This window comes from Sinocyclocheilus grahami, unplaced genomic scaffold (assembly GCF_001515645.1).
Source record: "Sinocyclocheilus grahami isolate Dianchi unplaced genomic scaffold, SAMN03320097.WGS_v1.1 scaffold997.1, whole genome shotgun sequence".
NCBI classification, from domain to species: Eukaryota; Metazoa; Chordata; class Actinopteri; order Cypriniformes; family Cyprinidae; genus Sinocyclocheilus; species Sinocyclocheilus grahami.
Genome location: NW_015506176.1, coordinates 453,166 through 479,733, shown reverse-complemented (window position 1 = coordinate 479,733; position 26,568 = coordinate 453,166). Strand labels below are relative to the sequence as shown.

The window sequence follows — 26,568 nt, the reverse complement described above, 5'->3', positions numbered from 1 at the left end:
TCATCCACTCGGAGCTGCTTCCGTGTAGGACTGTTGGCGCAAGCTACATTAAAGTGATTATTACGTTTTGAATATGGATATTTTTCTTACAAAAACGTATCAATTCGCTACAGGAGGCCTTTGTTCACCCCCCGGAGCCATGTGAGACTTTTTTTTTTTTTATGAATGGGCGCTTTTTATTTAACTTGTTTTGGACTGAAGCATGCAACACCCGCTGAGTGCCATGAAACAGCTTGAAAGATCAAAGACCATTTTTAATATAACTCTGACTGGATTCGTCTGAATTAAGAAGAAAGTCATATACTATGGAAGCATATAGGTAGCGAAATTCAATTTAATATGCAAAATGGCAATGCAATATTCAAAATGGCAACGCAATATTCAAAATGGCATTGTATTTCTGTATTTCAATTGACATTTTCCATTACCCATACGTGCAAAGTTTGGTGCAAAAGTAAAATGAAAATTAAATTATATAATTTACATTTGCCATTTCCAACAGTAGTCTTAATATGTAAATTACATGCACATTTGAACGCTTTATAAGTTGCAAAATGAACAAGTATAACACAAATCGATTTGATATGTGTAACATGTTCAAGCAGAAATGGTAGCATTATGATCATTTAAATGCTATTTGTCCTAAATGCATTTAGACTAACAGGTAGAACACTTGGGATTTCATTTTCATCATGACGCGTGGGATATGTGTAGCAAAATTCAATTTGAAAATGCATTCCGAGCTGACCACGCCCACGCCCGAGCTGACCCTTCGTCACTCATTGCTTCAAGGCGGGGATTGGCGGAAGCGTGTTACATTTGGATCGTTTGAAACATGGCGGCTGGAGATCTGATAAGATCGCTGAATTCACTGGCAGATGAAGTGGAGCGTGAACAGAGAATATATGAAGCCTATTCCATGCTGAAATCAAACGTTCGAACGACCGAACATCTATCGAACGTCTTGAGCTTTGAGCGTCTTACACTGCGGGTGACCCACGTGACCCCAACGTCTTGAAATTAGCTGGTTTTTAAACATTTAAGGAGCCAAGCTGCTGTGTAAAGACTATAAATGGACATTACAAGCATTACAATAATGATATTTTATACCTAAAATAATACTCAACCATTTCCTGCATCCTGCCGTACTTCCCTGAATAAGTCATTAAAGGTGTTGTAGGCTAATAAGTCGTTCTGAGTAATAAATTGAAAAAGCTCCCACCTGTATATGACTAAACAAAATAACATGTAGTTTACTTGAGGTTCTGTTATAAATGTATTTATTAGAAACATTAATTTAAAGTAATTAATTATACAAAATTTTTTTTTATTTATCATTATTGTAATGCTTGTAATGTCCATTTATAGTCTGGAATACTATGGCATCCGAACGCCATACGCTTCATATATTTCTCTGTTCACGCTCCACTTCATCTGCCAGTGAATTCATAAATTGAATTTCGCTACCTATATGCTTCCATAATATATATCTAGGATGACTTTAGGGTGAGTAATTTATGGGCTAATTTTCATTTTTGGGTGAACTAACCCTTTAAGAACATGTTCCTACTTGTACATGACATTTTTGTGATCTAGTCATCTAATAAAAAAAAAAAACCTTGCTACGTGTACTGCATTAGGCTAACTGAGACTTGTTATAGCGCTTGCATATCATTGCTCTTTTATTGTCCTCATTTGTAAGTCGCTTTGGATAAAAGCGTCTGCTAAATGACTAAATGTAAATGTAATCATCTAGTCTAGGACTGCAACTAACACTTATTTTGATAATCAATTGTGTCTTTGATTAATCAGATTTAAAAAGCCAAATTTTATTTTTGGTATTTTATTAAAAAAGTTATTCTACATCCTGCCCAGTGTTGTCCTCCAAACAGTGTGCAAATTGAAGTTTGTGATATTTAACATTTCAACTTTGAGCCTTTATGCAAACTGGAAATACTCATGCGAATTTCTAATATTAGAGTAAGTTATGTGCATAGGGAAACATGCCTCAAACATATTAAAAGCTTATGAGTATGTTGAAGCTTAATATGAAGCTTTGTCATGTTTAGGATTACTTGGATCACATGTTTTTCCTACAGTAGTCACTGTGCTCGTTTTTAGATGTGTATTGTTAATAGAAATGTGCTACTCTATGCAGTAAAAGATCTTAAACTGTGGATGTACAATCTTATTGATTATTTGTCCCTTATCTAGTCTGTGTCTTCAGGTATGTGGAAAGTCATGAACTTTAATAATACCTATTTTTCTGTTTCAGGATGATCGAGAGAAAGTGTCAAAAAAGGTAAAAAAAAAAAAGGTCTCCTGACCTTTGCGACTGATGCATGAACATGTTGACTGTCATGTAAAAGCGATCGCAGTTTGTTAACATTTGCTCGCTTTATCACATTTCTGTTCTAGGAAGTTTACGTCACAACTTCCGAAGACGCCAGGTAAGAGTTCAGACTATGTTCTGCATAAACTACAGTACTACTGTTTGGTTTATATGATTTTTAAACAACTGTTTGTCTTTTGCTCAGGTCATGGACCACCTGGTTGATTCCCACCGTAGCTGCTGTACTCGTGGGCGTCATGTACCGTTACTATATGTTGGAGCACAAATCCTCTTGAACTCCTGTAAACTTTGTCACCGATATATATTTCTCTTGTCTGGAGGCCTTGACTTGTTTGAGTGAGTGAGTCAGCAAGATCACTCTCTAAGCTCCTGCTCATCCTCTATTCTTTAGTTTCCACTCAACTAGCTATTTGGAAAAGCTCCAAAGCCTATTGGCTCATTTTCTTTCTGCCAAAATTTGCAGTTCTGTCTAACCTGCAGGACATAACCTGCAGCATTATCTTGGTCACGCTTTTTGTCATCAGATTGTCACGCTTTTTTTTTTTTTTATGTACTTGGAAATGACTTCAACTCCTTTAAATTAATCTAGAGTGTAGTTGGAAAGATCAGGTCCTTCAGGTATGGTCCAGCTTTTGCTAATGGATTTTTAATTCGCTGATCAAATCACATGTCCACAGCCTTCGCATAGCTGCTTATTTATGGCTGTCAGTGAATTGCTTTGGGTTTATTACCTAAGGATTTTGATCAAATGATACAAGTGGAGTTGAAAGATACATCTCCAAGAGAAGAGAATAGCAAGAGTCATGCTATTAAAAAGAAATTGCTATTTTAAATGCAACATGTTTATAGGGATAGTTTGGCCAAAAATGAAAATTCTGTCATTTACGCACCCTCATGTCATTCCAAACCTGAATGACTTTCTTTCATCTGTGAAGAACAGTTACTTTTAAGAATGTTGGTAAGCATGAAGAAGTTTTGGTCACCATTGACTTCCAAAAAGAAAACATCGTTCCACAGAAGAAAGTAAGTCAAACAGACATGAGGGTGAGTAAATGTGGTTTTCGGGTGAACTATCTCTTTAAGGAAACCTGGGAAATATTGTCATTGTTTCAAATGTTGTCATATCTCTTTTGCATGAATGTTGTCATTCAACATCAGACAACGTGCAATTGCTGAAATGTAGCATACAGTGCTTTAATGTTATATATGGACGCTTTTTCTTACAATGAAGATTTCTATAGTGTGGTACCGTACCTGTATCTGCAAACTTGAAATCGACTCCATTATTCAGCCTTTTTGTAATAATGCATTTGAGAGATGTTTAAATGTTTTTTTTCTGAAAACATGTTGGTGAGAACATTAGTTTTGGGAAGTGTTTGATACTTGTACTGTTGTACAGCTTGTAGAGGACCTGTTCATAGATTCATTATGCATATGCTTCTCTAATGAATTGTTCTTAGCATTTCAAGCACTTGCATGTATATTCTAGCTCTACTGGCTTTAGCTTAAAGGGCAGGTCATGACAAATCATCATATGCAAGTGTTGCCTTTAACTTGAAAAGTTTAAGTAAACCAAAATGTCTAGTTTTGTTCGCTTCTGTTGTTAAATCTTGCATTTCATTTTCCAAACATTATTGCATTTAAATCAGGTAGTTTTTAATTAAACACATTGAGCGAGTCATTATTATGCAGTTATATAGTCATGTTTTTTTTATTAACCGTATGTATCATTATTATTGGATGATAAAAACCGTTTCTCCTAGTAGATTTATTTTTCAATTAATTTCTTGCCATGTGTTTTGTTTGAGTGTCATATTTAGAATCATTTGACATTCCTGCCCCAAGAAATGTGAAAATGTATTATTTTCCTGCCAGGCTGAGTCAATGTGTTCAACTTTGTCTAACAATTGATGTTCAGATGTCCATGTTTGTGTGCATTTTATATGTATAGATATTGATGACATTGTCAAGTTATCATTAGTTCACATTTTAATGTCATTTATATTTTAATTATAGTGGGGGGAAAACTCAGTCCTGAATTGAGAACAAGTGTGTTAGTCTCTAGATCCCTATCTGCTCTTTTAGTTCAACAAAAGGAAAAATCACAGTTCAAGACCTTTATTATTGCTAAGATAAATGTCATATATTTAAGTAAAAATTCTGTCAGATTAGGATTTTCTGTGGTACGTCATCGTGAATATGACTGATTTACTGAATTTGTGTGTTTGTTAAAGGTTTCAATAAATGATTAAGAATGCAAATATATTTGTGCAGTATGTAATCATTCTTTGTATATTGTATTTTAGACTTTTGACAAAATTATTTGCATTTATGGATGGTTTAAACTAAAGTACAGACACTTTGACACTGCATGTCTATGTCTTACTGTTTATTTCTGTATACGAAATAAATTATTCAGTTTTACTTTATTTAAAATAATTTTAGTGCTGTAAGTGATTTAAAGGGGTCATATGATGTTGCTAAAAATAACATTATTTTGTGTATTTGGTGTAATGAAATGTTTATGCGGTTTAAGGTTAAAAAAACACATTATTTTCCACATACTGTACATTATTGTTTCGCCTCTATGCCCCGCCTTTCTGAAACGTGTCGATTTTTACAAAGCTCATCGTTCTGAAAAGCGAGGTGTGCTCTGATTGGCCAGCTATCCAGTGCATTGTGATTGGCCGAATACCTCAAGCGTGTGACGGAAATATTACGCCCCTTACCATATTGTGATGCCCGGTCCGGCCAGAGCAACGAGGCAAAAACATTAAAACCCATTATAAACGAGGCATTTGTTGCATCCAGTGGGGACATAATTACTGAATATAATGACTTATACTGTCTTTTTACGCGTTGTATCACGCCGCGTAAACATAAAACCATGTCTGCATTTGTGATCGGAGAAATGACAAACAACAAGTGCTACTCTACACTGCCCAAAACTCGCGTTTGAATCATCAGTGGCAAATTCTTTAAATATAACAAACGTATTTACTGTCTGTGAGACAGAACAGCCGGCATTGTAGTCTACTCTACCAGGATCAGGAAACAGTCCTCCATAAAATGCGTTGCACACATCTGAATATTTGGGTTGAACTGTTCTGGAACAGTGTTGTAAATACAACTTAACCACTGATTTCTAGTTGTGTCCTCTTTTGGAAGACCAAACAAAGTAGTTTCACTTTCACAACGAAAACAGCGTCACGAACGGCGCGGCCGGCGGATTCGACGAAGGAGCGTCCAGCGGGATTACGGCAACCACAAGTGACGACCCCGGGCTGGACTCCGCTTCGTCCACGGTGAAAGCCGATCTGGTGATCCACAGTGCGAAGTTGATGTATTTCCTCAGCGACCAGCCCGGATCAGCTCTAGGCATGACGAAGCGGATATCGTCCTCTTTTGGAAGGCCAAACAAAGTAGTTTCGCTTTCACAACTAAACACACAGCGCCTTCACGACATTGCGGCGGCAGCAACAATACTACAGTGAGAAAAAAAAAAGTTACGCCTTCTTTCTTTGTGTGAACATTTGGGTGGCGTTATGCAAATCTTCCCACATAGTGATGTAGACATGTGGGGGCGTGTTAGGAGCAGTTTTAGGTAGGCGTGGCTGACTCTTAACTTTCATAAAGCATATCTCTTTGGATTTGAGACTTTAGTCTTTGCAACTTTACAGATCTTCTTTATGCACCAAGAGCTTGTAACACTCCAAAGAGAATTTGGTGTAACAGAATATGTTGACATGCTTTAATGTTAAAAAAACACATTATTTTTCAAATACGCTACATTATTGTAAGTCCTCTATGCCCCGCCTCTCTCAAACGCTTCATTTTCTACAAAGTCCCTCCTTCCGACAAGCGCAGTCTGCTCTGATTGGCCAGCTGACCCAGTGCATTGTGATTGGCCGAACACCGCAAGCACTCGTCGGAAATGTAAAGCCGCTTACCATAATCGCGAGCTTCATCTTTCAAAATAAATGTAAAGACTGAGCCTGGAAGGGGAACAGAGTCTCGTGACAGACACAGTGATGAATATGTGTTTTTAGTACACAAGCCACGGTTAAGACAGCTGACTCCACTGTGATGTCTCTCTCTCTCTCGCTCTCGCTCTCGCTCGCTCGCTCACTCGCACACACACACGCACACACACACACGATGCGCAAAACTCCGCATTTGAACAGTCAATAGCAAATACTTAAACTAATAACAAAACAGTAGCTGATTCAGAAGCGCCAGATTGTCATAGCAAAGTCATAAAGCGCATTGCTGTTCTGTTGTAAGTAATCTTAAATATTCCTAAATGTATCTACTTTCGGAAGGCCAAATAAAGTGCTTTTGCTTTCACCTAGAAACACACAGCGTCTCCCTGACATGCTGCTTCAACACTAACTGCGGTTACTGAAACCACGCCTTCTTATGCAAATATTTCCACATAGTGAGGTAGATATGTGGGGGCGTGTTAGAACGAGCCGTTTTAGGGGGGCGTGGCAGAGTCTTAACTTTGATAAAGAATATCTCTTTGGATTTGTGACTTTAGTCTTTGCAACTTCAGGGATCTTATCTATGCACAATCAGCTTGTAACACTCCAAAGAGAAAGGAAAACTTGAAATTGCATCATATGACCCCTTTAAAATAATTTAGGGTTGTCTTCACTCTGTGTGGTTACAAGATTGTTGCAAGGAGTTTCGCAAAAAATAATTAAATAGATATGATTCACTCGACTCACTTGTATTTATCGGTAAGTATGCCAGTAACCAGTGACACTGCGACATCCAAATAATTTGTGTGGTTCTGTGCTTTCACACAAAGCACAGAACAGAATTTAAAGAAATTAAAATGAATAAAATTAAAATAAAGAAAGATTCGAATATTCGTGTGAGGAACTTCAATGGTTTGAAGTTGTTAAGTCTGACTCATTGAAGTGAGTCGGTTCTTTCGGACGGGTTGATTCAATGAAACCGGTTTAAAAAATAATTCAACAATTCGCAAGTCATCACGCAAAATAGTTTCCAGGCGTCTACGAGCAGCACTTTTTTCAGCACAAACGGAATGAAGTGCGACAAGTCACTGATATGAATCAAAACCTCCATCACAACCAGCATGATCCGATTGACTGAATCGTTTGAAACAACCGGTTCACAAGAGTGATTCGTTCAGGAGCCGGATGGGACGTCACTAGGCTGTGAATGCTGGGATAGTAATGGCGGCCTACTGTACACATTGTTGACGTTTGCCGCTATGCTATTTCTTTGAATATTTTTATTATATCGTACATTACATAAGTTGTATCATACTGTGTAGAACAGGTTTGAGGAACTTATATGACTGTCTTCTGAGGATATCGTTCGAAAGGTAAACCCGTTTTTCTCTCTCTTATGAATGAATAGTGCCGCAGAACTGCTTTACATTAACAAACATATCAAGAGGTTCATCGTGTAAATCACTGAGCCGTTTAACCATCAGCTACATCCCTCTCTGTTTCTTATAAACGTAGATATATGGTAGATTTTATATAACGGCAGCGGTCGTTTTCTGATCAGATTGCTATATTATCGGTTCAGTTAATGTTTTTTAACCATACAAACATTTACCGTGGCAAACAAAATACTATAGATAAAAGTTATTTGTAATGTTTTAAGACCAAAACTGACGTATACATATATATGGCTGATGCTAGGCTAGCTGTAGTAACATATTGTATATATTATGTGTACATATAATATATTCTATGCATTAATGATATTGTGACAGGAACTATCAGTATTAGAAATCAGCTTTTTTTATTGGCAAGTGGCAAAACTTGCCCCTTAAATTGCTTAGGGGCATTTTAGACAAATTTAAATGACAAGTTAACACTAGGGGTGTGCGATATTGACAAACAAATATATCGCGATATTTTCTGGGATTTTATCGATAACGATAATTAGACGATATTTTGCTGAGTGTGTTATTGTGCTGGTATCTTAAGGACTGCCGAAGACAGCTGACTCCTAATGTTTTTAATATTCTTCATATTCTGTGTGGTGGTCAGTTCATACTGACAGAAATGAATCTTTTCCAATAAGTTTAAACTGATTTTTGCATTTTATTGGGCATTTTTACCTTTATAAATCCATTTTTTCTAAAAGTGTCCATTTATCTTTTGAGTCAAATTCTTACATTTAATCAGGGAATTAGAATAATAACCCATTCGGGCTGTTACCAAGCAAATTAAATCAACACAGAAGCTGCATCCGAAGTGGCATTTAGCTGTATTTACACACATGTATTTTGTTTAATGCAAGACATGAATGCATTTAACCTGCAATTACAAATGCATAAATAATGTTTTGATATGTTAAACATAAAACGTTGAATACTGATATTTGAAATGATTTAAAACATGAAAAAAATCAAAAAAGAAAAGAAAGAAAAAGCCGACGTTTGAAATTGATACCGCCAGTAGGTGGCAGCAAATCACTGTTAATAAGTGAGTCATTGCGATTGAACCGAATAATTTAAACGGTTGAATCATTCAAGAACAAAACACTGTCATGTTGCTCAGAGACACAAGATGTTTTGAATGGTTTTTGCAAAATACTCAATAGTGTAAAATTTCACATCGTTAAAACAACAATTACGATATTATCGCAGACGATATATATCGCACACCCCAGTTTACGCACTAGTTCATTTATCATAAATCACATGTTAATGTCATGTTTTATCAGCATGTGTTTTTGGCCCAAATTAGTAACTTTTGGCAACCTCTTTTAGACATTTTACCGGAAATCCATCAGCTGAGTGCTGTGGTCAAGACCTCAGCAGAGATGGAGGATGATTCCTCCCTGCATCGACTGGATGGGAGTGACCCCAGTGTTCAGGACGGGGGGCTGATAGTGAATAAGAAGAGCGCTTCAACAGAACAGCATGTGTTCAGAGCTCCCGCTCCACGCACCTCGCTCCTGGGCCTCGATCTGCTGGCCGCACAGAAACGCAAGGACCGCGAGGGCAAGGAAAGTCTGGATGATCAACCAAAGAAATCCAAGGTGTCATCCTACAAGGACTGGGAGGAGGGACAAAGTGATTCGGGGTCTGATGATGAAAATCAAGAAGATGGCGATAGCAGGAATCCAAAAAAGGAAGGGTGGGTTGTTCTTCAAGAAAAGTATTTGTTACATAGACATGAGTTTTTTTATGTGTACATACAATATATATATATTTTTTTTTAAGAACAGTGGGCCTTATTGACTGAGTGTGTATATAAACAAAATTTTTTTGGCATGAAATCTGCATACAAACAATTATGATTCATCAATGACTTTCATAAATGTATTCTAAATTTCTGAAAAGTGTAGGAACTGAAACAACAAATACACAAATATGCTCTGGGTCTCCTTGTAATTACGTAAATTTTTACATAGTTAATCAATCTTAAATATATTTTTTTCATATACAGTGAAAGAAAAGCTGCGTTATATGTCTCCATCCTTGAGTTTTCTCTATATAACAACACAAAAACACATATGTGACCCTGGAGCACAACACCAGGCATAAGTAGCACGGGTATATTTGTAGCAATAGCCAATAATACATTGTATGGGTCAAAATGATCGATTTTTCTTTAATGCCAAAAATCATTAGGATATTAAGTAAAGATCATGTTCCATGAAGATATTTTGTAAATTACTTAACGTAAACAGAGTTGGGAGGGTTACTTTTAAAATGTGTTCCGTTACAGTTACAAATTACTTCATCAAAAAAGTATTCAGTAAAGTAATCCAAGTATCACAATATGAAAGTAATGTAATCTGATTACTTTTGGATTCCTTTGTCACATATGTAAATAAATTCAAAACAGCAATTTCTAAATACTTTTATTTAACTATGATTTAAAAATTAAAACTAATAAAAACTATAGTAAAAACGTAATTTTTGATTAGTAATATGCCTTGCTAAGAACTTCATTTGGACAACTTTAAAGGCGATTTTCTCAATATTTAGATTTTTTTGCACCCTCAGATTCCAGATTTTCAAATAGTTGTGTCTCCTGTCCTATCCTATCAAACAATACACCAATGGAAAGTTTATTTATTTAGCTTTCAGATGATGTATAATTCTCAATTTCCAAAAATGGACGCTTAAGACTTGGTTTTGTGATCCAAGGTCACATATACAGTTAAATCTAAACTTTACCTAAAACGAAATAAACTAAAGCTTTATAAAACTTGTAGGTGTATTAAAAAACAAATAACAACAATTAATACAAGTGACAAAACACAACTATAAACTTTAACTATAAAGAAAACAGAAAATATAAAAACTAAATATAATTCGATATTAACAAAAAATATAATAGTATATCAGTGATGCTAAATTATGTATATAATAATACATAATATTATATTATGTACTTAATTTTGATAAATTTTATTATCCAGAATATTCCTAATGCCTCCCATCTTAAATATCAAGGACACACATGAAAGAAAGAAAGAAATGCTATGCAGTCATGAGTTTGTTACATGCTTCTACAGGAAGTACCGTGTCACTGGATCAGAAACGCCATCAAACCCAGGAGGGGTTAGTGAGGAGTTCAAGCAGAAACATCAACAGAGGGAGAAGGACAGACGTGAGCATGGGGTTTATGCTTCTTCCAAAGAAGACAAGAGCAGTGACAAAGACCGATACAGAGACAGAGACAGAGACCACGACCGCTACCGTGACCGAGACAGAGGTAAGTCAGGTGCTCTCGACCTGAGAGATCCCATCTCGTGTGTCAGGCTCTGATCTTGGTTTTATGGCTTTGTGCAGATGAACGGGAAAGCAGCCGCGGCTGTGGCTCCAGCAACAGTCGCTCTGAGCGCGGTGATGGCAGCGTGAGAAGTGAACGCTACCAGAGGGACGGCTGCTCCGACCGCATGAGCCGCGGTACTCACCGCGATGAGCCCGAATCACCCCGTAACAGACCCAAAGGTTTGAAAAAAAAATAGGATCAATTGAAAGCACACATAAGCAAAAAGCACTTACTTTGTACGACACTTACTTAGAATTGTATTAAGAAGTTATATTTCATCCTAACACGACTATAATTATATTGAAGTATGTTGCATTAATTCTATTATATAATCTATATATAAATGAAATAATACAATTGAATTTAATCTTAAATACATTCCATGATATACAGTAGGGCTGCCACTAACGACTGTTTTTATTTCGATTAATCTATCGACTAATTTATCAATTAAACGATTAATTTCCCACCAAAAAATCTACAATTTTAAAGAACATTTAATTAAACTTGCAACTTTGCCATTCAGTAGTGTACCATAAAAAAGTATAAATGTAACCAAAACAAGCCATTGACGAAATGTAAAACTAAAAGAGTAAAAATGTTAACAAACCTAATAAAAAGAAAATAATTACAAAAAAGTCTGAGAAAGTCAGCATGTTCTTGATGTCAATATAGCCACATGTTCTGGGCTTCTGTTCATTACAGCTGTGAGTGCAACTACAAAGGGACAAAAAAATGTTTCAATTAACCCCAACAGTTGGGCTTTCACATTAAATAAATGCAATGTTTCCACTAGAATCAATATTAAAATGTTATTATTATTAAAAATGTTAAGTATTAAAAGTACTCTTAGAAATGTGCAAACAACAGATTTAAACAGACATCTCCAGTGTGATGAAAAAAAGCAACCGAGGACTTCAGTAGTGAAACTCCAAATTAAATCCAGATTTCTATGAAATCTTTTTTAAAGCAAAGGTAAAGTGCAACATAGAGTGCAAGAAGCAAGTGTCCATCTCATAGTCCAAATCACTGAAATCAAAGTTCAGTATTATAGTGTAAGAATGACAACATGTCATGGTCTACTAATAATAAAATATTATAATTAATAATACATTTCTGTGGTAAAAAAAATAGATGTAGGTTAAGTGAACAATAGCCTTTGAATTTGAAATACATATATAATAGCAATGAGGCAATAATAATTAGTTCAAATAAAGTATCAAAAGCAAGAAATCATATGGTTTTATTGAACAAAACTGTTAAAATACTGTATTATAATGTAATAGAGCCACTGATCTATATCAGTGAATAGAGCTAATGTACAGTACTCATTACAACAAAGGCCTGCAGGGGCGCCAACGGCCTGACGATTGTTTTTACACATTACTGTGCGATCTAATACTTGTTTAATATTTACCAAGCATCATTTAATTCAAATGTCCACTTAATCTTTAATATTTGGCCATTTCTTTACGACAGAAATGCTATCGCCACTGTAATTTAATGAATATGTGGACATCAAAACGTGTCAACTCAGAGTGAGGGTTTGAGCTTTTATTGTGAAACCGCGAGATAATGATGTATTCTCCTGTGTTTGCTTGGATTTGTAAATGATTTACCTTACAAATCTGATAAAATGGCGCTCGCTGCGTTCCCAGATGAACGTTATAATAAACCCAAACTCACAACAACATGCAGAGATGGAGTTTGAGCCGCTCCACACATGTAAATGATAACTGAACGGAGCCGCTGAGAGACGCACGTACGTAACCTACACGCCTATAACTGCATCGCCTATAATTGTTTAATTAAATTGTAGCGTTTGTGAATTCACAGTTATGCTTAATTATGATTTTTAAACAGGTTTAATATATCATGATGAGTCCTTGGAAAACAATCTAATAATGTGTTTTATGGATTCTCGTCCGTCAAATCCGCCATTTACGGTATTTTGCCGGTTAGTCGACGCAGGCAAAATGAAGTCGAGGATTTTTAAAAATCGAATAGAATTGACGAATTGCGACAGCCCTAATATACAGTGAAAGAGTGAGAAAAGCTGCTTTATAATAATAATAGATATTTAATCACAAATGTCACAAATACATAATCACAAATGTCTGACCAAATTCTGCAACCAAGCACAACACACCTGTATTTTATTAAAAAAAATAATAATCACAATTCCCCTCCAAAATTCAATTTTCTCCTAATCCTAACTATAATAATAAACCTAAAATCTGAATGGTGTTTCAAAAGCTGCAGTACTGTTCCAGGACCAACAAGTGTGTTAGGCAACTTATCCTGTTTGGGTAAATGATGGATCCAGTGTGTTTCATATGTCCACACAGATTTGGCCACTCCGTCACGCTCCAGCTGGGATGAGGATGACAGTGGATTTGCCAGCTCACGCCACCCTCACTGGGAGAGCCTGTCTCCTGCCCCCTCACACTGCTCCGAGCGCAGCCAACGCTCAGGCCGCGACAGTGAGAGGAGAGACAGGTGTGAATCACTTCATCAGAGCCTCAGTGATTAACGTTGAAGGTTATTTGTGCTGACGTGGTTTGTGTTGTCAGAAGAAGTATTAGTAGATGTTACATTGTCACTTTTGTTGTTCAGGTCAAGTAAACCTCAGTATCCAGCAGAAACTCCTCTACCAACCCCATCATATAAGTACAACGAGTGGGCCAATGACAGGAAGCACCTTGGCTCCACTCCACGCCTGTCCCGAGGAAAAGGTAAATACACCACTTTTGGTGGAGAATGTTGTAATTTTGTTTGTGATTTTTTTTTTGTTGTCGTTGTGTGTGTGTACTACTTAACTCAAATGTTTGCATTTATATTTTTAAACTTTGTTTATTACTACTGTTTTTATTTGGTATATATTGATTGATTGATTGAAATTTTTAAAGTAAGTTACTTCCGAAAGTCTAGATTTAATGCCTTTTTTTAATTGTCTATTTATTAGCTTTTTATTATTAATAATTTCATTATGTATTTTATATTTTTATTTACTTAAGAATATTTTTTAAATATTTTTTTTTAAATAGAATTCCTAATACCTTAAATATCAAGAACGTATTAAGCCAATGATTAACGGACATGATTAATTTGAAAATGCACATGTATCATATATGCACTACCGTTCAAATGTTTGGGGTCGGTAAGATTTTATTTATTTTTTTTAAGAAATTGAAACTCTTATACAGCAAAGATGCAATTAATTGATACAATTATATATTGACAAATTTTTATTTTTTTAACTTTCTGTTCATTAAAGAAAAATAACACGAGGCTGAATATATTCAACTAATGAGAAGGAAGGTTTATTAAGCAACAAATCAGCATATTAGAATGAATTCTTAACCTTAGAATGATTTTCTGAATGATTTCATCATTTCTGAGTAATGATGTTAAAAATTCAGCTTTGCCATCACAGAAATAAACACAATTTTAAAATAGAAAACCGTTAATTTCATCGTAATGCTATTTCACAATATTACTGATTTGATTCTTTTTCATTAAATTAACACAGCCTTGATGAAAAGACTCTTCTTTCAAAAACAAAAATCTTACCATTCTTACTGAATCTTTTTGAACAGTAGTGTACAGCATCTATAGTGTTATCTTGTTTTGTAGGTGATAAGAGGGAGGATAGAGAGGACGGCATCCTATTTAATAATGAAGATGAGAAGGAAGAGTGGGAGGAAGATCAGAGGGTGAGTGCTTAAACCCCATGCAGTCATTTTCCAAATGCTCTTTTTATGTTCTTAGGATTCCTAATATATGTTCCTGATCTTAATGTGTGTGACTAATAAGCACATACTATGTCAAAGAAAAAACGACTTTTTGTTGTTTGTTTTGTATTCTATATAAAGTTGGATATATATTATATATATATATTCCAAACTTTGGCAATATTGTATTTTTTGCAGTCATGCCAATAATGCAGTTTTGAATTGAATTGAATTATATCCAAATTTGCCCACATATATACAGTTCACACACGTAAATACACACAGTCAACAAAAATTATTCAGACGTAGACAAATATACACATTTTTTTTATATATATATATATTTTTACTAGTGAGTGCAGGACAGTATAGTTCATTCATGTAAGTGAGGATAGCAATAAAGTAAATTGTGACATAGTATACCCAAAAATTCTTCATACAGTGGATTACCAGTAAAATTGATAAAAATTTGGGACCAAAAATTATTCACTTTGACCTGACCATGTTTTGCTTAACTGTTTTTTTCTTTAATCGCTAATGCAACATTTTTACTCCACGGACTGAACAAAATTAAGCATTGCTTGGTAATTGGTCGACCTAAATTGGTATCATCTAATTGTGCACTTAAATTTAACAGCTGACAACTATTCAGCCGAATTCATTACATACCTTTCTACCAAGTTATCTGACGTTATTCTGACGCAGTTTAACTCTGAGTTCTTGTCATGTTTTATTACCATTTTCTAAACTATAGTGAATAAACTAGTGCTGTCAAACGATTAATCGCGATTAATCGCATCCAAAATAAAAGTTTTTGTTTACATAATATATGTGTGTACACTGTGTATATTTATTACGTATACTGTATATAAATAGACACACATGCATGTATATATTTAAGAAAAATATGTTACGTTTGTATATTATGTATTTATATATAAATTAAATTATATGAATATAAATATGTACATTTAAATATTTTCTAAGTATACTGTATGTGTGTGTGTGTGTATTTATATCTACATAATAAATATACACAGTACACACACATGTACTATGTAAACAAAAACTTTTCTTTTGGATGCGATTAATCGCGATTAATCATTTGACAGCGCTAGAATAAACTGATAATGTGAGAAATGTTGAAGGTGTCTATACATTTTGTTTTGACTGTATATATACTCCTTTCTTGTTCACGTTGTTATTTTGGCGAGTACTCACTGTGTTATGTCCAAACAGCAAGCTGATCGAGACTGGTACATGATGGATGAAGGTTACGATGAGTTCCACAACCCCTTGACATCCAGCTCAGAAGAATATGTGAAGAAGAGGGAGCAGATCCTTCAGAAGCAGACCCAGAAACGCATCTCAGCACAGAAACGGCAAATCAATGAGGTACCGATGCACATCCTCACCCATCTGCGCCTTAAAGACCTCAACACGTGTCGTGCTTACTCACATGTGTGTTTCTCTTCAGGATAACGAATGCTGGGAGACCAACCGCATGCTCACCAGTGGAGTGGTTCAGCGTTTGGAGGTGGATGAAGACTTTGAGGAAGACGATGCAACCAGAGTGCATCTGCTTGTCCATAACCTCGTGCCACCCTTCCTGGACGGGAGGATAGTCTTCACTAAGCAGGTACAGACGTCTCCAAGCATGAGTGTGCTTATTTGGGAGTCACCAAACATCTGAGTCCCTAATTGATGCTTTTGTATTCGTCCTGTGACTCCAGCCCGAGCCGGTCATTCCAGTGAAAGACGCGACCTCAGACATGGCCATCATCTCCCGCAAGGGCAGTCAGCTGGTCAGACGACACCGAGAGCAGAAAGAAAGAAAGAAGGTGCTCAGCTGGTTTTTATATTTCATTTACACTTCTCTCGCTCTAGGGCAGTAGTGTAGATGTCATTGTTGTTGCGTTTGGTTCTTTTCACCTGACAGGCACAACACAAACACTGGGAGCTCGCTGGCACCAAACTGGGAGACATCATGGGAATCAAGAAAACCGAGGAGGATGGATCAGATGGAAAAGCTGTTGGAGAAGATGGAAAAGTGGATTACAGGTTAAATAATGTCACTATGTCATATATATAATTTTCTGATTCCATCTATTTTAAAGGGGTCATATGATGCTTTTTTAAAGATCATTATTTTGTGTATTTGGTGTAACAGAATATGTTGACATGCTTTAATGTTCAAAAAACACATTATTTTTCAAATACTGTACATTATTGTAGGTCCTCTATGCCCCGCCTCTCTCAAACGCTTTGTTTTCTACAAAGTCCCTCCTTCCGACAAGCGCAGTCTGCTCTGATTGGCCAGCTGACCCAGTGCATTGTGATTGGCCGAACACCGCAAGCACTCGTCGGAAATGTAACGCCCCTTACCATAATAAAATATTTCACAAATTTATTTCACGGTATATCTCTTAGAAGACAAATGTTTGCATTAATTCCCTCTTGTAGACACATTTGGTCATGATCTAGTTATGATACCATGATGCATTGCAAACTGTCATCACTAAAAGTTCAAAAGTTTGGGAAATTTTTGTGAAAGAACTTAACGCTTTTATTTCTCAAGGATGCATTAAATTTATCACAAGTGACAGTAAAAACATTTATAATGTTACAAAAGATTTCGATTTCAAAGAAATGCCGTTCCTTTGAACCTTCTGTTCTTTAAAGTATCCTAAAAATAAAATGTATCATGATTTCCACAAAAATATTAAGCAGCACAGGTGTTTTTAATATTGAGAATAATAAGACCAAGTTTCTTGGTCAGCAAATCAGCGTATACTGAAAAATTCAGCTTTGCATCACAGGAATATTTCACAATATCACAGTTTTTACTGATCAAATAATTGTACTTTAGAAGACTTCTTTCAAAAATCATTTGAACATTTTTTTAAATGGTAGTGTAGATCTATTTTATGTATTTGGTATCAAGCATGTAGTTTTCCCAGCTCTGCTTGGCACATTTTAGCATGTTTAAATTAAACTCTTTCCCCCAAAATCAGCACATCATTTGAAAAAAACATCTGTAGATTCTTCATGGGCCTCTTTCTTATCTTTCATGTTTTCAGAGCGGAGCAGAAGTTTGCTGACCACATGAAGGAGAAGAATGAAGCGAGCAGTGAGTTTGCTAAGAAGAAGACCCTGTTAGAGCAGAGGCAGTATCTGCCCATCTTTGCTGTTCGCCAGCAGCTGCTCAACATCATCAGGTCCTGACACTCAAATTAATTCACTTATGTGCTTCCTTTAGAACAAACTCTACCACCAAATTTGTGAGCTCATGTGTCTGCTCACCCGGTATGCTGATGTTTTTCTTTGCGTCTGTCTGGTAGGGATAACAATATTGTGATTGTGGTGGGGGAAACAGGCAGTGGTAAGACGACTCAGCTGACGCAGTATCTACACGAGGACGGTTACACCAGCTATGGCATGGTGGGCTGCACACAGCCCCGCAGAGTGGCAGCCATGAGCGTGGCCAAGAGAGTCAGCGAAGAAATGAACAGTAACCTGGGAGAAGAGGTTGGTGCCTAACATCTTGTGTGCCTCGACCAATTTTCTCTACATGTTCCTGACAAATATATTAATATTATGGAGAAATACTGCCATCTGGTGGATTTTCATGCAAGTGACTTGCATGTTATTTTACCCAGAAGCCAATACTGAGAGGAGGATGTAGTAGTGGGTTATTGTCATTAACTAGAACTAAACTAAAACCATAAAAAAGTTCAATGTTATTCTGTTATTTGAAATAAAATAAATGTTAACTGAAATAATCATAATATAATTTTCATTTAGTTTAGGTTGAAGTACTTAAATAAGTAAAACTAAAATTAAAATTAACTAAAATGAATAAAAAACAAAAAATAAACTATAACCATAAAAAAGTTCAATGTTATTCTGTTATTTGAAATAAAAAAAAATGTTAACTGAAATAATAATACTAAATAGTACTTAAATAACTACAAATAAAACTAAAATGAATGATAAAAAAATATATATAGACTTTAAAAAATAATATAAATGTCAAAAACAACATAATTAAAACTAAAACATCACTGATGTGAATATCAATACACATTTTAGAAAAATAAGTTGCTGTTGTATGTTAATATAGTAATGTCATTGTTGATTTCTAGATCCATGAATGGCCTGTTGACCAAAAAAAAGTGTATCTATTATAATATCTGGAAAATGTTAACATTTTATATATAAACTGTAAAATATGCTATGTATAAATATGTATATGTTAGAATGATTTCTGAATAATAATGTGACACTGAAAACTGGAATAATGGTGTCACAGGAATAAATTAAATTTATAAATATATAAAAAATAGAAAATGATTTTAAACTCTAATAATATTTCATAATATTACTGTTTTTGCTGTAATTTTATTCAAATAAATACAGCCTTGTTTCTTGAGCAGCAAATCAGCATATTAGAATGATTTCTGAAGGACCGTGTGACACTGAAGACTGGAGTAATGATGCTGAAAATACAGCTTTGCCATGGCATGAATAAATTATATTTTAAAATATGTTAACATGTAAAACAGCTATTTCAATTTTAATAATACTTTTACTATATGGCTGTTTTTACTGTATTTTTAACAAATAAATGTGACCCTGGACTACAAAACCAGTCACAAGGGTCAATATTTTGAAATTGAGATTTATAGATCATCTGAAAGCTGAATAAATAAGCTTTCCATTGATGTGACAATATTTGGCCGAGATGCTATCTGAAAATCTGGAATCTGAGGGTGCAAAAAAATCTAAATATTGAGAAAATCGCCTTTAAAGTTGTCCAAATGAAGTTCTTAGCAATGCATATTACTAATCAAAAATTAAGTTTTGATATATTTACAGTAGGAAATTTGCTAAATATCTTCATGGAACATGATCTTGGCTTAATGTCCTAATGATTTTTGGCATAAAAAAAAAAATCAATAATTTTGACCCATACAATGTATTTTTGGCTATTGCTACAAATACACCCCAGCCACTTAAGACTGGTTTTGTGCTCCAGGGTCACAAATGCAGTCTCTGTGAGCATAAGTTACTACTTTCAACAACACTAAAAAAATTTCATAATTACTCCAAACTTTTGACCAGTAGTGTATATTATTGTAACACTGTATCGTTATAATAACAGCATTTTCCATGCCTAAGGTTTTTTTCTTTTTCTTTAATGTCTATACCAGGTTGGTTATGCCATCCGTTTTGAAGACTGTACATCAGAGAAGACCGTAATAAAATACATGACGGATGGGATTCTTCTGAGGGAATCTCTGCGGGAGTCAGATCTGGACCACTATAGCGCGGTAATCATGGACGAGGCCCATGAGCGCTCCCTCAACACTGACGTGCTCTTCGGCCTGCTCCAAGAGGTGAGCCATCTATCTGTCCTCCTCAGCCACTTTCACATCAATCCATATGAATACTGTTTCCCCATAGTCAGTTTAATTGGTTTTCGTACACTTAATTTGATCGCTGCTTATATGGATAGTTAAAGACTACTGTTGAATTTAGATTTTGTTACTGATGAGTCATCCCTTCTTCCTTTTTATCAACCTGGCTTGTTGATTACTTAGGTGGTGTCTAGACGCTCAGACTTGAAGCTCATTGTCACATCTGCCACCATGGACTCGGACAAATTTGCAGGATTCTTCGGCAATGTACCTATTTTCAACATTCCCGGCAGGACGTTCCCAGTGGATATCTTGTTCAGCAAGGTGGGGTGTTAATAGCGTCTTCAGTTATAGCTGAAGCTGGTTGGGGGGCTGTACTGACGCTGAGTGTTGGTGTGATTCAGGTTCCTCAGGAGGACTATGTGGAGGCGGCTGTGAAACAGGCCTTACAGATTCACCTCAGCGGGATGATGGGTGACATCCTCATCTTCATGCCTGGTCAGGAGGACATTGAGGTGAGGAGATTCTTTAGTCATGCAAATGATGTTATGAATGGAATTGCAATTTATGTACACTATTAAAAAAAAAAATATATATATACACTTCCGTTTTCATTGATCAGAAATACAGTAAAAGCAGTAAGATTGAGAAATATTATTAGTTTAAAATAATTTTCTATTAATTTTAATAAAATTAATAATTGTATTTATTCCTGTAATGGCAAAGCTGAATTTTCAGCATCGTTACTCCAGCCTCAGTGTAACATGGTCCTTCAGAAATCATAGAAATACAACAACAACAAATCTTTTGCTGCTTAATATTTTTTTTCAGGATTCTTTGATGAATGGAAAGTTCAAAAGAAAAGCATTTATTTGGAATAGAAGTTCACTTGAAATGACTTTAGTCTCACTTTTGATCAGTTTAATGCATACTTTTTGGAAAATTTAAATAAATGTATTTTCTTTTTTTTCCCCATTTAATTGAATTTCATTTCATTTTATTTTTACACCAAACTTTTATTTAAAAGTTTCCACAAAAAGTCAAATAAATGCTCTCAACGTTGATAATAATAAGAAACGTTTCTAGAGCATCAAATCAGAATATTTGAATGATTTCTGAAGGATCGTGACTGAAGACTGGAGTAATGATGCTAATAAATTGAAGAAATTGCTGAAAATTCAGCTTTTAAAATATAAAACAGTTGTTTAATATTTAATAATATTTTATAATGTGTTTTTTAAAAATTGAATTATTACAGACTTTTTAACTTTTGACTGGTGGTATTTATGTGTGATATTCATATATGTACACACGATTGATAGATAGATAAAAAGGGTAGTTAGAAATATAGTTATTGATATAGCTTGCATTGTCTAATGAGGCAATGTATAACACAAATGATGTTTGTGCTGCTGCAGGTGACGTCAGATCAGATTGTGCAGCGACTGGAGGATCTGGAAAACGCTCCGCCTCTGGCAGTGCTGCCCATCTACTCCCAGCTGCCCTCGGACCTGCAGGCCAAGATCTTCCAGAAGGTAAACCTTGGTCTCTGTTGGAAACTCTAAGATCCTGATCATAAGACAAAGATGGTTTGGGAACTAAACCTGTGTGTTTATTGTCAGGCTCCTGATGGAGTGAGGAAGTGTATTGTCGCTACAAACATCGCTGAGACGTCTCTGACTGTGGACGGCATCATGTTTGTGGTGGATGCTGGTTACTGCAAACTGAAGGTAAAACCATGTGAAACTGCTTTCTTTAATAGGGGAATGGCACATCTGATACTAACAGAATTATTACTTTGTGTTGTTTAGGTGTTCAACCCTCGCATTGGCATGGATGCGCTGCAGGTTTACCCCATCAGTCAAGCCAATGCAAACCAGCGGGCTGGCAGAGCAGGAAGAACAGGCCCGGGACAGTGTTACAGGTAAGAACAGATCAGGAAAGATCTTTCTTGAGCAAAGGGGCACACGTAGTTTTCAGTTTATGGCAATGGCAAAGTTTAGAGTGGGTCAGACTTGGAATGATGCTGTGCTAAAAAAGCTTAAATGATTCCGAGAACTGAGAATCAAAAATCTCAATTGAGAATTGAGTGTCCCACTTCCATATCAGATTGCTGAACAACCCGTCAGTCGCCCTCACCCTCTCTCTCATTTTCCATGATTTCATCGTGATTGTGTTATTTTATGTTCAGCTTTTTAGGGATGACCAGATTCAAATTCGATTTATCAAAAATATAATTATTTTGAAGCAGTTGTTACTAATGATACAGTTAAACTGATTCGCAAAGCAAATGCTTAATTTTTTGTAACCAATTAGAAGTAAAACCATGTGATTGGTGACATGTTGAAGTGAGATAGGTCGAAACTTCATCAGTGTTATTTTAGTATCACTGACTGTCAACTTTTTTGATGTTTTGACTTTTTATAATTTCTGTTTTATTTTTATTGCATTTAGTTTGAGTCATTTTGTTGTGATTTTGTGATTTTTATTATTATTTTTAAACATCTATATCGTTTTTATTTTATTATATATTTTACTATATATTTTATTTATATTCATTAATTTACTTTTTATTAAATTTTTTTTAATATTAGTACTTCGGTAAAATAAATGAAAATGAGAAATGTTTCCTTCACAACTAGCTGAAATAAGTCAATTTTAAAAATCTTTAATTTTAGTCATTTTATTTATTTGAATTTACAATTTACTTTTACAGGACGTGATATTATTATAAAAATCATGTTACAAAACCCCCCCGCTGTGCAGTGTCTTTTTGTTATTTCAAAAGGCAGAGGAAATTAGTAGTGGAAGTAATGACAAATCTTTCCTTTCACATTGTCACATACATCCCAATTATGACAGATTAACAAAAAATAAATAATGTAGAGCAGTACTTGGTTCTGTCCATGAACTGTTCATTGGATTTTGAGATGTGGGCATTTCACTCAAAGTGGAACGTGAGTTTGCACAGGAACTAAATGATTGGAGAAGTCCTGCATATGTCACCAGAGAGAAGTCTGTCGTTTTCACAGGAAAATCCAGTTAGGATCATTTGATGAACAATTCTGAGCTCAAAAAACGAGAAAGTAAAACACATGCATGGATATATTTTTATTTCAGGATGACTTTATGGCGAAACTTGCGTGATGAAACAGCAAGTCATTTTTTTGACCCGGTACTTTGGAACGAATCATCCAAATGAAGCGAATCGCTCAGGTGTCTCTGTAGTGTAAATACAGACTCTGGCCTCTCTTTGCTCATACAGGCAGATGAATCAGTCAGGCAGGGCGACTGCAGGAGGGGGACGGGACGGTAATCTTCAGAGGATTTCACGCAGTTTACTTTTTGTTTACACCTCTGAGAATGTGTGACAAAGGCTCCTGTGGGCTTTTTGACTGTGACCTTTTTCAAATCTGCACAGTCCTGAAGATGCAGCGACACGCTGTCTCGCTGTTGTGCGGTCACACAAAGGAAACACACGCAGGGGGTTGTTTTGCCTCCCTGTGAGTGTTTTTGGCTGCTCGTGAAAGTGTGTGGCACTTGCCGGATTAGTTACATATATCCTTTACCAAACATCTGTGCATCAGGAATCAATTCTGTTCAGCCAGACGCTTTGTAATGCAGCCAAGAGCCATGTGTATGTGTGTGACATGCGTGTTAAATCTATAACTCAAAAGCTGTGGCTGTGATTGAGGGATCTTCACAAGAGCCAGTAGGACTGATATGCATAGATGCATATGTTGTACCACAGAGCTTCCCAGAGTTCCGTCTTCACGCCATCTTCTGAGGAATTATCCATTTAGTTGAATAGCTGCTGAATAGCTGCTGTTCTCTCAGATCTGTCTCTAAGGAGCGGTGAGGAGAGCTGTGATATTTTAAGATGCTCAGGGGTAGTTTGGGAATGGCTCATTATTATTGGATCTTTTAAAGATGGGATGTAGGAAACTTTTTTTTTTAATGGTGTGCTACTTGCATCTGTTTGATTAATTTTTTTATTCTGACCTTTTACATTGAATAGGCTTATTCTGATTCTTTCCTAGACTCTCACCCACTTCTCTTTATTTTATTCTAATGCCTTCTTATAAAATTAATGATTTTATTCATCAGACTGCTGCAGTGAAGCAACAACATCACAGCCAGTCAGAACTTATTTAATGTGTAATAGTTATATCTGCATTGCAATTTTAACTCAAAAATACAAACTATTAACTAAAATATAAACTTATATAAACTTATTATTAATACACTATTTATTCATATTTGAATGAGCTTTTTTTTGGTTTAGTTTTAGTATTTTAGTAAACTTCTAAAAAGAAATGTTTCTTTAAATAAAAATAAGTTAGTTTTTTACATTTTCATCTCTCTCTCTCTCTCTCTCTGTGTGTATATAAAGATTAATAAAAAATATTCTTACTCAGTGAAGTTTTAATAACAGGGTTTTAAATATATGGTAACACTTTAGATAAAAAAAAAAACATCACTATTAACTAAGAGTTTTCCCTCGATCAACTCCTAATTTGCTGCTTATTAATAGTTAGTAAGGTAGTTGGTAAGATTAGGTATGGGGTAGGGTTAAGCCCCGTTCACACCATGAACGATAACTATAAAGATAACGATATTAGCGTCCACACCAGCGAACGATATCGTCTGTTTATTCTAAGCGCACATGCGTCTGCTGCTTTAAATTCTTGAGCTCGTTACAGCAGGATGGATTCTGATTGGCTGTCAAATTTTTATCGTTCATCAGCTGGAGAAAAATATTTTTGAAAGTGATTCCAACGATATCGTTTCTCTTTGTCTTTATCGTTATAGTTGTGGTGTGGACTCTGCTATTCTTTAATATTGAGAACGATTTTTAGAACTATATCTTTATTGTTATCTTTATAGTTATCGTTCTTGGTGTGAACGGGCCTTTAAAGGATCTATTATATGGTCATGCAGAATAAGGCATTAATATGTGCTTTATTAGTACTAATAAACAGCAAATATGCTAGTAATGTGCATGATAATAAGCAGCTAGTCAGTAGTGAATAGTGTTCCCTAATCTATGGTTAATAGTTTGGAAAAATCAAGATTTTTTTTTCATATAAATTGTAGAAGCCTCTTATGCTCACCAAGACTAAATTTATTTAATCAAAAATACAGTAAAAACAGAGAAATATTGATGAGATATTGTTATAATTTAAAAGGTCTGTCTATGTTTTCTATAGTGTGTGAGCTCCCTAACAAGAAATACCCTGGATTTTTCCCTGACCTCTGCGTCACATTGGGTTTGGACATGTTAAAATGTCTATAGCAAATGAATTGACACCTCTTACCTTTTGTGTTGGTCCACTTCAGGTTATACACTCAGAGTGCCTTCAAGAATGAAATGCTCACCACCACTATCCCAGAGATCCAGCGCACTAACCTGGCCAATGTTGTGCTTCTGCTCAAGTCACTGGGAGTTCAAGATCTCCTGCTCTTCCACTTCATGGACCCGCCGCCTGAAGACAACATGCTGAACTCCATGTACCAGCTGTGGATCTTGGGGGCACTTGACAACACAGGTGAGACCACCAGCCTCAGACACTGCCCTGAGAAAGAGAATCCCCACATAAAACCACATTAACCTTTCGTTTTTACTTACTGTCCTTTTGCCACATTTTATTCAAAGGTACAGTCAAGAGTGGATCTGTTCTGAGTAGTGGTCGACCGATATATCGGCCGATATCTGGCATTTTTCAAATCTCGGCATCGGCCGATACGATTTTCTGTTTGGCCGATGTGTCAGAGTCTTTTATTTTGACGGCGCCAAGAACGGCTGCTTCAGTACCTGAGCGCACACAGCTCACATACTCCCTCTTGTTCGCTGTTGTCATTCAGTTCTGTCTAATACGGATAGAAGTCTATCTAATAATCAGATATAACTGTTAAACAAAGGAATTAAAATTTATACAAAAAAGTATTATAACGATTGCTTTAATATTATTGAATACAGACAGGAGGAGAGTTCAGCTTCGCTAGAAATGCGCAAACTTTAAACTCGTGACTGATTTCAAATTATGCTGCGCTTTATGCATTTGCCCACTGTCATATTCATGTCGTTTCCACTGTGTGCTGTATGTAAAATCAGTGTTACCTTGGCTTTATTTGAAAAAACATGATTCCCAATGCACACAAACTTCCCAGAATACTGAGTGCCCTGTTGGTTGTCACAATTTCTAACTTCGATATGATAATTTGAAAAGTATAGATATTCAGTACAACAGGGAAGAACTGCAGAATATAAGAATATAATG

At 35.6% G+C, this 26,568-nt stretch overlaps 2 protein-coding genes across 2 annotated transcripts in view; both read left to right on the top strand.

Annotated features, from left to right (window-relative positions):
- LOC107565377 (cytochrome b5-like) overlaps window positions 1-3,252 on the top strand; it is a 9,278-nt gene extending 6,026 nt beyond the window's left edge. Inside the window, exons 3-5 of the mRNA XM_016250592.1 lie at window positions 2,276-2,302; window positions 2,419-2,450; window positions 2,538-3,252. Coding sequence (XP_016106078.1) covers window positions 2,276-2,302; window positions 2,419-2,450; window positions 2,538-2,628 — 150 coding nt within the window. The 3' untranslated portion in view covers window positions 2,629-3,252. The remainder of the gene's footprint in view (window positions 1-2,275; window positions 2,303-2,418; window positions 2,451-2,537) is intronic.
- Window positions 3,253-7,553: 4,301 nt separating this feature from the next.
- The window catches only part of dhx38 (DEAH (Asp-Glu-Ala-His) box polypeptide 38), a 32,356-nt gene continuing 13,341 nt past the window's right edge, over window positions 7,554-26,568 (top strand). The window contains exons 1-20 of the mRNA XM_016250584.1: window positions 7,554-7,709; window positions 9,114-9,483; window positions 10,874-11,073; window positions 11,151-11,312; window positions 13,482-13,632; window positions 13,750-13,868; window positions 14,770-14,849; window positions 16,107-16,262; window positions 16,345-16,506; window positions 16,601-16,708; window positions 16,807-16,928; window positions 17,948-18,085; window positions 18,209-18,395; window positions 20,081-20,266; window positions 20,471-20,611; window positions 20,692-20,802; window positions 21,706-21,822; window positions 21,910-22,017; window positions 22,099-22,211; window positions 25,628-25,836. Coding sequence (XP_016106070.1) covers window positions 9,167-9,483; window positions 10,874-11,073; window positions 11,151-11,312; window positions 13,482-13,632; window positions 13,750-13,868; window positions 14,770-14,849; window positions 16,107-16,262; window positions 16,345-16,506; window positions 16,601-16,708; window positions 16,807-16,928; window positions 17,948-18,085; window positions 18,209-18,395; window positions 20,081-20,266; window positions 20,471-20,611; window positions 20,692-20,802; window positions 21,706-21,822; window positions 21,910-22,017; window positions 22,099-22,211; window positions 25,628-25,836 — 2,887 coding nt within the window. The 5' untranslated portion in view covers window positions 7,554-7,709; window positions 9,114-9,166. The remainder of the gene's footprint in view (window positions 7,710-9,113; window positions 9,484-10,873; window positions 11,074-11,150; window positions 11,313-13,481; window positions 13,633-13,749; window positions 13,869-14,769; window positions 14,850-16,106; window positions 16,263-16,344; window positions 16,507-16,600; window positions 16,709-16,806; window positions 16,929-17,947; window positions 18,086-18,208; window positions 18,396-20,080; window positions 20,267-20,470; window positions 20,612-20,691; window positions 20,803-21,705; window positions 21,823-21,909; window positions 22,018-22,098; window positions 22,212-25,627; window positions 25,837-26,568) is intronic.